Source organism: Salmo trutta, chromosome 22 (genome assembly GCF_901001165.1).
Source record: "Salmo trutta chromosome 22, fSalTru1.1, whole genome shotgun sequence".
NCBI classification, from domain to species: Eukaryota; Metazoa; Chordata; class Actinopteri; order Salmoniformes; family Salmonidae; genus Salmo; species Salmo trutta.
In genome coordinates this window covers 20484075-20496675 of record NC_042978.1, presented here as the reverse complement: position 1 = coordinate 20496675, position 12601 = coordinate 20484075, and the positions used below count along the sequence as shown (strand labels likewise).

Genomic DNA, 12601 nt, shown 5'->3' with positions numbered 1-12601 from the left:
TTCACATGATTGGGAATACAGATATGCATCTGTTGCTCACAGATACCTTAAAATAAATGGGCCTCAGAAACCTGTCACAGTATTTCTGTGCATTCAAATTGCCATTGTTCAAATGCAATTGTGTTTGTTGCCCATAGCTTATGCCTGCCCATACCATAACCCCACCGCCACCATGGGACACTCAATTCACAACGTTGACATCAGCAAATCACTTGCCCACATGATGCCATAAATGTGGTCTGCGGTTGAGACCGGTTGGACGTACTGCCAAATTCTCTAAAACAATGTTGGAGGCGGCTTATGGTAGAGAAATGAACATTCAATTCTCTGGCAACAGCTGTGGTGGACATTCCTGCAGTCAGCATGCCAATTGCACGCTCCCTCAACTTCAAACATTTGTGGCATTGTGTTGTGTGACAAAACTGCACATTTTAGAGTGGCCTTTTATTGTCCCCAGCACAAGGTGCACCTGTGTAATGCTCATGCTGTTTAATCAGCTTCTTGATATGCCACACCTGTCAGGTGGATGGATTATCTTGGCAAAGGAGAAATGCTCACTAACAGGAATGTAAACACATTTCTGCACAACATTTGAGAGAAATAAGCTTTTTGTGCATATAGTACTTTTCTGGGATCTTTTAATTCAGCTCATAAACATGGGACCAACACTTTACATGTTGCGTTTACATTTATGTTCAGTGTGTGTATATAGCTTTGATATGTTGGTTTAATTATGTCATTGCTGATAGCAGGGTTTTACACTTGTCTTTTCTTAGCTTGTCCCCAGCAGACAACCAATGAGAATCCTGTGCTCAGAAAAACACATGGACGGTGCATTTGGCTGGAAACAGGTTAGGGCTGTGAGCTCTCCATAACTTCTCCCCCTCTGTGCATCACATCTCTCTCTCCCACCACTTCTGTTGCATGTCTAGAGCTCATTAATGTTTGCAGTACTTCAAACAAACCAAAACAATCATACAAAGAAATGTAGAAAGAACTCTTGCTATGTCTTAGGCACTTTTCATGGCTGTATATATGGTTTGGACTTGGTTGAGGAGTCTTAAGCCCTGATGTTTTCAATTTATAAATATGTATCTGCATTCATCCCAACACATGCTGCAACAAAGTCTGTTGTCAGAAACATTGCATTAGCAAATGAGACAAGGACAAAACCTGTAAAGAAAGTTCTGACCAAATAGACTGGTGATGGACACTGCTGGTCAGTCAGTTGCCCATCATCAATGAGCCAGAATCATGCCATGTGCACACATGGAAACATGCAGTGCCGTTGGCCTAGCAACCATTAGGACTGGGGTCAGTGGTGGCACTATCAATGGTTACCTTTACAGACACGCTTCTAATGATCAAATCATTCACATTCTTCTCCACTCATCCAAAGTATGTGATCTGCTTTAAAAAAAGAATCATAAATTGCTTTTGTTTTCGATTATATAAAGACAGCATGAGTAAGATAATAAAAGTGTGACTTAGATACACAGAATGTAGAAAGAGATCCAAAAGGGTGCGATTACCTAAACCTGTCAGGATTCCCTGTACCTCAACATACACAAGGAAACGTCCTCTAGATGAGTATAGAATATCTGAAACACAATAGGGCTGGATTGTTCTGATCCTAATCGATAGCTCAAGAAAGCCAACACTCATAACTCTTGTACCCTGCTACCAAAACAACACAAGATAGTAGTTTCTACAACATAATCCTAAAACCTACCTCTGACTTGCAACATTTCATATGATTAGGCCAAGGGATAGCTGCTAAAAAGGAAACATTTACATTATAGTAGTGCAATGCCTGTAATGTCCAATGCAATTTAAACTAAATACACAAAAAAAGAAAAACTCTCCCCTCTACACCCAATACTGTCTCAATAGTGACATTACTATTTTTGTACTCCCTTTGTCACTATGCAGAATAAACCCCTGTTATCTACATTAATACAAACTTTATGCAATATTAACTCAAGAGTGGGGCAAGGATAGGAAGAGGAGGTTTCATTATGTTTCAATCGTATGCAAACACAAACAAATGTCTAAACAAACAGACAACAGTTGACAGGCACAAAAGGGCGTCTCAGTTACTGTGAAAACGAACACAGACCTGTTACAGTACATGTCTTTTTACGATGCTCTCTACTGCTCTAAAGACTGATCCTTTTGATTGTGTGTGCATATCACTGTGCCTCATAGAAGACACTTTTAAACATGACAAATGGGCTGTGTTAAATGAAATCTTAAAAATACCCCACTCTTTAAACAAAGTAACTGACACAGATACAGGATTGTCAATCAAACTGGATGAAAAGTAGACTTTTGGTGTGTAAAGGGAGGTTATTGACCATGCGTGACCAGCCTCCCATAACTATTTTCAAAGAGTTGTTTTTTACCGTTTCCGAAGAAGTGTGGAAAAGTATAATGACTGGATCCGGATTCTTCTCTTTCTTGTTGATTAAGAAAATAAAGGATACTTATTTTGCATATATGAGGAAGCAGCACCTGTAGCAGAGGGGGTGTTGAAGAGGAGGGGCACTATTCTGGAGACAGGGGGGGTTCATGGGGTCATGTCTCTGCCCCACCGTTCATTTTGGCTGCACAAACCTTTTCTCTTTCTTTCCTTGGGATTGCTCTCTCTGCCTCTGTCTTGCATTCCAAAAAGGTGTGTTGAAGTATCTTTTATGTTGATATACATAAATATATATGCACACATATATTTATATATATATACATTTTCCCTCTTGCATCTCATTTGCAATTTTCTTAATTCCACAAAAAGTGTTGAATCTCAAATCCATGTGTCCCTGCCCCTTTCGATTCTCCTTGTGTTGTTTAGTTCCCCAGGTACCAGGACTGAAAGAAAGAAAGAAAAAAAGTCACTTCACACATGAATTGCAGAAATGGTTATATGATAGTCAAAGAAAAATAATGTTCTCTACATTTTCATATTTGACTACAATGCTGATAAACAGTAATTTTTATGTCTACATCAAGTGCACATGCACCCCACCCACCCACCACCACTTATGCTGCTGCCATACCGTTTACAAATATTATTATCATCTCTCCTGCTACCAGTCACTTTATCCTAATCCCTGACTACATGTACATATCTAGCTCAAACCTCCAGTATCCCTGACTACATGTACATATCTAGCTCAATACTCTAGTATCCCTGACTACATGTACATATCTAGCTCAAACCTCCAGTATCCCTGACTACATGTACATATCTAGTTCAAACCTCCAGTATCCCTGACTACATGTACATATCTAGCTCAAACCTCCAGTATCCCTGACTACATGTACATATCTAGCTCAATACTCCAGTATCCCTGACTACATGTACATATCTAGCTCAATACTCCAGTATCCCTGACTACATGTACATATCTAGCTCAATACTTTAGTATCCCTGACTACATGTACATATCTAGCTCAATACTCTAGTATCCCTGACTACATGTACATATCTAGCTCAATACTCTAGTATCCCTGACTACATGTACATATCTAGCTCAATACTCCAGTATCCCTGACTACATGTACATATCTAGCTCAATACTTTAGTATCCCTGACTACATGTACATATCTAGCTCAATACTCTAGTATCCCTGACTACATGTACATATCTAGCTCAATACTCTAGTATCCCTGACTACATGTACATATCTAGCTCAATACTCTAGTATCCCTGACTACATGTACATATCTAGCTCAAACCTCCAGTATCCCTGACTACATGTACATATCTAGCTCAAACCTCCAGTATCCCTGACTACATGTACATATCTAGCTCCATCCTCCAGTATCCCTGACTACATGTACATATCTAGCTCCATCCTCCAGTATCCCTGACTACATGTACATATCTAGCTCAATCCTCCAGTATCCCAGCACATTATACATTTGGTACTGGCGCTGTTGGATAGGGCTTGCAAGTTAAGTAATTCACTGTACTTGTGTATGCGACAAAAAAAGCTTGAAGTGCATAAATGCAATAAAAGTATGTTTTGCTTTAACAATTGCCATTAAGAGGTTTCGTAGTACATGTCCGTGTGTTGCATATGACTTGTATAATTGCACAGTCTGTGTGTGATAGTAAGTGGGTGCCCGCATGTCGGTGTTGTTCTGGGCCTACGGTACAGTATGAGATGTGAAGAGCAGTGATTGGGGATAATGCATGACCAGGGGTAGCACTGTGGCCAACTCCAGACACAGTGTTCTGCAATCAGTCTCTTCTCCACTAATGGGCCCCAAACACTTAACTCCGGTCAGGACGACCAACCAAATAGAGCAATTCAAAATAACATGGAGTAAAAGAGCAGCTACGGCGACAGATCTCAGCAGGATTCCACCCAAACCTTTAGAAAACATAATGAGACGTTGGCTTTCTCCTGCAGACCACTGAAGTCTTTTTAAAACTTGACAGGGCTGAATAAAGAAATCACGTACAGACCTCAACATTTTCCACGAGGTTTATGTCATTTTAACAGCCCTTAAACAGACGTCTTTAACTACACCCAATTGTATTGATTTAATAAAGTTAAAAAAGGAAACATCTAGCCTATTCCTTGTTACTGCTCAGAGTAAAATACCATGTGGTCCATGGCCCCAGCCTCTAACTCCTGCCTGCCCACCAGGCAGGCAGGCACGCACACACACACACAGCCTGCTAGTATGCTTATACCATCAATGTAGTGGCACTTCATCATTCACAGATTGCCAAATTTGTACTTACTTAGCACTGTATGCTGGGGGAATGGGGAGTGAGCTATGGACAGACTCTTGGAAAAACGTTGAAATGGGGTTTGGAAACAAACTGCTGAGCAGGGTCAGGAGAAACCAAGCCAAAGCCACATTAAAGAGGCAGTATTGTAATTCAGAGGGGTTGCCTGGCTCATTGGAAAGACCACAATGGAGGTTGCCAGTCAAAGCAGGGGGCGATGAGGGTCTGTGCCAGGGGTGAACTCAGGAGGGCCCCTTGCTTGTTGAGTCTATGGGGATAGAGCCTACTGTAATGACTGGGGCTGGTGTCTTCACCATGTGCAAAGGCTAAATGCACATACTGTAGGCTACAGGCGCCATACCTTTGCCATCGAAAGAAAACTTACTGCAGCCCCTCGTCAAATTCATAACATTCAACACAGTTCCCTGAGTCTTCTACAACTGGCATAATTGAATCAACAAATACATGTGTTTCTTGAGTTCTGGATCTCATCTATGCAATAGATTAAAATGACCGCATGCCATTCCAGTATTTTGGAAACGCTTTTTTGTTGTTGGGATAAATATACAATCTACACCCACTCTCAAGAAGCCAGTCATGATTCAATACATTTTGAGTTTATGTTATAGAAACACAATACTTGCCTCAGTGGAGGCTCGTAATTTACATTCTGAGTTTCCCCCTCTCATTTGGGCATTTCTGTGGCAACCTCCTGGGTCTCTCTCTTTACAAATGAGCATAACCTTTACCAGACCCCTCTGCATTGGACTCCGACTCCTTCCTTCAAACAGAACATCTCTCTCTTTACATGTTGAGCAATACAACGTAACTGATGAATGTGCTTTCTAAAGGCCCAGCTTTAGGTGAAACCTTGATGTGAGTCGGTCAATAGCAGCAGCCCTAGCCTGGAGTCACAGAGAGCCCACGTTACCATCAGGGGAGCTGGAGAAAACATCCAGCTGTATCCTACTCCTCTGCACACTTGGAAGGAAAGACACATCTGCAATGGGAGCGATGTGGACTTGGAGCAGTGAGAATGGAGACTGTTTCAATATGCAGTAGTACTGGACCTACAGTCCAACTAAGTAACATACAGGCCAAACCAAAACACACTCAGGGCTAAATTAAAGTGTGAGGCTACAGTACATAAACAAAATAAACCCATCAATTATTCAAGGACTACTGTTGTAACAATTCATGTGATGATTATGAATGAACTTTGAACAACAATGAAGGGAGGGGACACTGAGCCATCAGTGAAGCAGTAGTTCACTGCAGTAGTTCACTATGTCCTCTTGGGGGAAGCCTCCCTCCCCCACTACTCCTTTCTTTACTACCGATACAACTAGAAAATACATTCATCCATATGAATGATGAATCTCAACAGTGTAACATGGTAATGAGTATGCCTACTAATGTAAAAATAAATGAATACAAAAAGTTGATCTCATCTTAAAGTTAAGTCCTTTAAGTCCCTTAAAATGTTATGATTTGATGGTGAATTACGCGTAAATAGGAATTACGTTGTCACGTCCTGACCAGTAAAGGGGTCATTTGTCATTGTAGTATGGTCAGGGCGTGGCAGGGGGTGTTTGTTTTGTGTGTTTTGGGGTTTTTTGGTTCTAGGGGATTTTGGTTCTAGTTTTCTATTTCTATGTTTCATTTCCAGGTTTGGCCGAGTATGGTTTCCAATCAGAGGCAGGTGTTTTTCGTTGTCTCTGATTGGAAGCCATACTTAGGCAGCCTGTTTTCCTTTGGGTTTGTGGGTGGTTGTTTTCTGTATAGCCGTGTGCCTTACGGAACTGTTTGGTCGTTTGTTTATTTTGTTTGAGTGTTCTCTCTAATAAAGAAGGAAGATGAGCACTATACCCACTGCGTTTTGTTCCAATCCTTACGACGCCTATGACATACGTTTAGAGAAAGGAGCAGGTTAAAAATGCTGGAAATAAAACAAGATAGTCTTACCATTTCTCTCTGTTGTTTTGGAAAGGCGTTCAACTTTTCTTTCAGTACTCGTTGCATGCCAACTTATTTAACAGACTTCATTATTTGAATATTATACACGAAACCAAAAGCACATTTTAGTGACGGTAAAGACAACCAATCACGGCCAATCAAGGTTAACTGTGGTGAGTTTCTCACTCCAAAAATAATATTTTGTATCTTGCAAAACGTTTCGCCAGGAGGGGAAAGTATAATTCTGAAAATACAGGGCTGGGAGTCTGGGACAGAGCTGCACAGTCTGAGGGAAGCAAAACAGCTACCCAGATGTCTCCTCAACGCAGCCCACTATTGTACTAAATCCTCACCGACATTACATTACTCTATTACACTGCTGCCTTGAGTTAGGAGGTCGTATGTTTCTGAAAACAAAAATAAACTGTACCGCTATCCAAAAGAAAATGATAAGATAATTAAAATGTAAACAATAGTGACACAGACACACACAGTACACACTGCATGTGCTGGAGCAGGTTTTCAATCGAGGCCTGCGCAATCAATCCCAACTTTATTGAGTAGTGGACGGGCCGCTAGCTGATGAATGACTGGCGCTGGACAGGGCTTGCATTAGTTTGGTCTGCTGTTACTTTTTATTCTACACTCCCTGAAGTTCAAGTTCATCCTGCAATTACACCATGTCTGGTTTCCCTTAGCAACCAGACAGCCCTGGACGTGACCATCCCCGGAGCAGGCTCATATAAGGCCCCCTCCATCCCCCTTCGGTTCCCTTATGTTCCTCTCTCTGAGCAGGGCTGAAGGAGCAGAGGCCCACAAGAGGCCAGACGACACAGAGCAAAGGAAAAAGGATTTCCTCTGACAAAGAAAGACTTCCCCTATGAGTGCAGCAGGACTATGCAACAGAGACTAGATATCCGGTGACAATTGACAGAATTAACACTACAAAGTCGTTTCTCTCTATACTTTTGAGTTGGGTTACAACAAAAGAAAAGGTAATCTGGGGTGTAGCATTGTCCCTGTGTTATTCCATTCCAATGTGTTTGTTATTATTGCATGTGCATGATCCCTGCGTTCTTTCATGTTTCTACTGGCCAGATGAGATGACTCTGCCATTTTACTTCACATCTAATTCACCTCTTACATTTTTAAAAACGCGCGCACACACACACACCTCTCCTAGCTCAGCAGTCTCTCTCATTCTCTTCCTCTACATCATCACACCCCTCACTGAGGTGCACTTGCACTTTTTATGGAGCAGGAAGCACTGCAATGCAGCAGCAAGCCCCAAAATGCCTCAGCTCTGTAGCCACATTGGGACATATAGAGGTAATGTGTTTGTTTCGTTGGTATTTTAGTGAGATCAACTTCATATTTCAAAGTTGACAAAATTCAAGCCTCAACTATCCCTAAATGGAAGAGAAACCATGAGTGTTAACACTGAATATCTACGATCACACTGAGGTAAATGTAAGCTTGAACAAGAGAGACATTTCTTAGGCTGTGTTAATCTCTCACACACAGCCAAAAGCCCTGTTATATCAAAAGGGTCCTGGGCTGGCTGTAAACATTCGGACCCTAAGGCAAATCCTAGCTAATGCCCTCAGATATATAATTGAACATAGACGTATGGCTTTGATATTAGAGAGAGGAACAGAGCCAGGGGGTGAGAGAGTTTACTAAGCTGCTTTGAGCATTAGAGCAGAGGCCTATATACAGTATGTCTGACATCAGCAAAATTCTTTAATCATAGTGATTAGGATATTTGAGTGATTTACATAATATACCGTAATACAGTGTCAACTGTTACTAATTCAGTAGCATTCCCTGTGGTGGCTATGTGAACATGAGCGTGAGTTATGTACAGTTACGGACATCAGTAGTGTGTAACAAACATAGAAATCAAAGTTGCTTGTCTCCCGTAAAGTTAGAAGTGCTGTATACCTGTGCCTGGTAGAGTGCGCCAGGGTCTCGAGGTCCGATCCCTACAAAGGAGCGGTTGGCAGGGGGCGTCCCAGGAGCTGAGTATGCTGAGAGAGCGAGAGAGAGAGAGAGAGAGAGAGAGAGAGAGAGAGAGAGAGAGAGAGAGAGAGAGAGAGAGAGAGAGAGAGAGAGAGAGAGAGAGAGAGAGAGAGAGAGAGAGAGAGAGAGAGAGAGAGGACACTCTTATAACATAAAGGCTTGTTATGTCAATCAGGTTGGGCAGTAATGAATATGTGTTTAATCTCTTGTTAACTGAATTAGCAGCCTGTGCCAGATTGTTAAGAATGGCAGATGTGTCATGCACACAGTTATTTCAAGGGAATTCCCCGGCCTTCAGACACTAACTGAAACTGACATCTTATTCTGGTATATGCATCATTTTGAAATACTGTGCAGCAATACAAGACCTCAGACCCTTCATCAGAACCATTGTTGGTCATAACTTATCTTGATCATACGGTACAATGTAATGGAACTTAGTATCCTATCAATTAGACAGTGATCTGTGGATTGACATATTGATCTGTTGACAGGTAGGCCCTGCTCACTTCACTGAAACAGTGCACTCCTGTCAGCATCCAACAAACTTTGTACTGTAACTTTCCAATACTGATTAAGAAAATGTATCGCTAATGGAAGCTGGCGTGGTGAAGGACCTTAGCAGAGACTTCAATCAAAGTCACATGAGGATTTATTGGTATTGTTAAAGCGTCCTCAGTAAAGCATATAGAGCTGTCCTCTCTGAATGAAATAATCATGATTAATGATGATGGGAGTAGGAGTTGCCCTGCAATGCCTGAACGTTTCCTCTCTCCCCCCTCTCTTATAAAGGACTGAGAGATAATAGCCTCGTCCTTCAGGTAATGAATCAGTAATAAGTACGATGGGTCTGTATGACAACCCTATGCACTTAGAAACTATTGTCACTGACGACCTAGGGGCTGGGAGTAGCAGGCTCACCAGCGGCCCACTTACTGGGTGACGTGGGGGAGTTGGCTCCCCCGTCCGAGGTGGTGGTGCTGGACTTGGAGTCGGAGGGCAGCGTCAGTCGGGGCATTCCAGGGGGCGGAGGAGGCGCCAGCATCTGGGAGGAGATGTAGTGACTGGGCACCTTCACTTGACCACTGCCGTTCAGCTGGGAAGGGAGAGAGGGGGGCACATGTCAGCTGTACAGTGGGGGATGGTGAGAAGGAGGGGGAAAGGAGGAGGATGCTTCACTGCTGCAGCACAGATGATATAATACTGTAGATGTCACTGCACTGTCCCGGTCTCTCAAACTATTTCTCACACACACACTTTCCCTCTCCATCAGCGTGTGTGTGTGTGTGTGTGTGAGAGTGTGTGTGTGTGTGTGTGTGTGTGTAAGGGAGACAGAGAGAGAGAGGGGAGAGGGAATGAGTGATGTCCAGGGGACTGCACTGCTCAGCCAGTCATCCATCCATGGCTGCTCTTCTACTGGCTGGCATGGCTTTCAGAGACTCTCTCCTCCCCAGAGGAGAGGACTGCAGTGCACACTCACTGTCCTCCACAACAATGGATGAGCAAATGAGTCAGCTACATTGTGGTCCCATGCGCTCGTCCTTTGTGACTGCCTGGCTGCAGTCGCACTGCAGCAGGGGGAATTTCAATGACTCTGCAGTTTGGGCTGAGCAGAGCCCAGCGTGGTTGCTGCTGGGGGGCACTCCTGATAAATGTCTCTCCTCTTTCCTCTGTGAGCTGCCTGCCTGCGCCAGGCTGTGCACTCTGCCAACCTCAGCATCACCGCTAGAGACGTACAGGGATCTCCTTCTCCCTCCACCCGTCCACTCCTTTCCAAGTCAAAACAGAAACAGTACAGCAGCTTCATTGAGCAACCTGGCTTGTAATGCCGGCATTATTGAAGCAGGGAGGGGGGTCATTTGCATGTTGTGCAGTGGCAGGTCCTCTCAGCTGTGTGTCATATATGGATAATGAGTATAACCATGTCTGAGGATCTGAGCTGGTCCCAGGGCCAGCAGGCTGAGTCTAAACACAGCAGGAAGTCTGTACTACCAGCCAGCCAATACATTGAAAAAACTGTAATCTAAGAAGTTGGCTAAAACACAGTAATTACAATGATTTTATGGCTTCAGATCTATCGAATTGTTGCCCCTTTCTCCTTTGTCATGTTTAAAGATACAGTATGGTAAGTGTTAATTGTTCTGAGAGTCACAGAGGGTCTGCAGTCTGAAGCAGAGGGGAAGAGTAGCAGCTACGTGAGGAAAACCTGATTCTAGCTGTTTACTATGTTCCTACATGGCTGTGGGCTGCTTCTCTCTCAGGTTACACCACCTACAGTAGAATATCCCCTGGCCAGTAAAGACCACGGTGGGGGAGAAATGGCATATCATACTGTTCACAGGGGACCAGGCCATCTGAGACAGGGTGACGATATAGGAAACATGAAGCATGAAGGAATTTAATATCAAACAAACGATTAGGTGAATTTAAATGACAAATGGAAATAACACAATTCTCTGAATAAACCACTCAAACGTATAATACATTCCCTCTGGGAAATATACCCGAGTGAGTGAACTTCCCTTAACATGACCTCAAACTGAAGAGCTGGCCATGAAATCACAGCCCGACATGATGTCACAATACTACAGGTTCTACTAGATGAACACATTAAACATGGTGAACTGGAGGCCACCTCTCTCTGCACATCAATGAGTGACAGCATTGGTGGCTGGCTCAGTTGTAACCTGGCACTGCTGGGTTCTACTCCTATCTAGTATGACAGTGAGTAATGAGTAGGGTCAGGAGTTTTACTGACCACATGACCTGAACAGGACAAACTCTGGGCCTTAGTTAGAGTTGTTAGATGGGCTGGACTCACTGGGCTGGGCTGCTGGTTGGACGGGTCACAGGCCAGGGAGACCAGGTCCTTCAGCGGATCTTGGGAGCTGAGGTGTGGCGGGTAGCGGATGGCGGTGTGGGGGAAGTAGGAGGTGGACTGGGGCAGGATGGAGGTGGTGGGGAAGTGCAAAGACGAGGAGGGGTGCGGACTCCGAGAAATCCCTGCACAGAGAGAGAGAGAGAGAGAGAGAGGGAGAGAGAGAGAGAGAGGAAGGGAGAGAGAGAGAGAGAGGAAGAGAGAGGGAGAGGGAGAAAAGAGAGGGAGGGAGGGAGAGGAAGAAAAAGAGAGATGGAGACAAAGAGGGACAGAGAGAGAAAATATTTGAATAAGTGTACTTGTTCATGCTCCAAAATGATGGTATGCTTGAGATAATATAAGTGACATTGAAAGATGTGTGGTTCTGCAAAACAAAATTATAATTCCGTGTGAGTGCAATTCTCTACACTCAGTGACTTTAATACAACCACTCTTCACGGGGAAAAAATGGATATACATGTAATGAAATGACTCAGTCTTTGCGCCTCTCCTTTGGTACAGTACCTACTGCAAGAGTTTGTGTTTCACATTTAGTACAGCAACTGCATCAGCACCACGCGCTAATTTAGCTGACATATGAGGATGCACGGCCAATTCATTTTAATAGCGGCTTTAATTGTTCATGCATCATCCAGCAAACGTTTGGCTGGGGAACACTACCCAGTGGGAGTTCTAGACATTTCAACTGGGGGGCCAAGCTGGGGTCAGTTGTTCTGTTAGAGGGGCCAGTTACATTAGACGTTATTGTTGTCATATCGTTTTCTTCACTGCATTGCAGGCATAAGACCATGTTCATAATCATCATCGTTGCCACTGTCTAATAACGGATGTAAAAAAAGAACGATAGCAAAAATGTGTTTTGTAAAAATTATTTCATACTCCACATTTAGGGGGGCCACAAGGGGGTCCAAAATTGTTGTCACAGGGGCACTGCCCCCCTCCCCCCCGAACCGCTAGTGACACTACCTGCTCATCGATTACTCTTCATTGACTCCACAACAAA

The 12601-nt window shown here is 43.5% G+C and overlaps 1 protein-coding gene across 6 annotated transcripts in view; it reads right to left on the bottom strand.

The window, feature by feature from the left end:
• Positions 1-722: 722 nt before the first annotated feature.
• The window catches only part of nfic (nuclear factor I/C), a 114058-nt gene continuing 102179 nt past the window's right edge, over positions 723-12601 (bottom strand). For 2 of the 6 annotated variants that reach the window (XM_029707160.1, XM_029707163.1), the window contains 4 exons: positions 11479-11723; positions 9642-9816; positions 8643-8728; positions 768-2865 (listed from right to left, as the gene is read on the bottom strand). In XM_029707160.1, the coding sequence (XP_029563020.1) occupies positions 2845-2865; positions 8643-8728; positions 9642-9816; positions 11479-11723 (527 nt within the window). In that variant the 3' untranslated portion in view covers positions 768-2844. Of the gene's footprint in view, positions 2866-8642; positions 8729-9641; positions 9817-11478; positions 11724-12601 lie in introns of all 6 variants that reach the window. The other 4 variants (XM_029707157.1, XM_029707158.1, XM_029707161.1 and 1 more) reach the window with 4 other exon arrangements.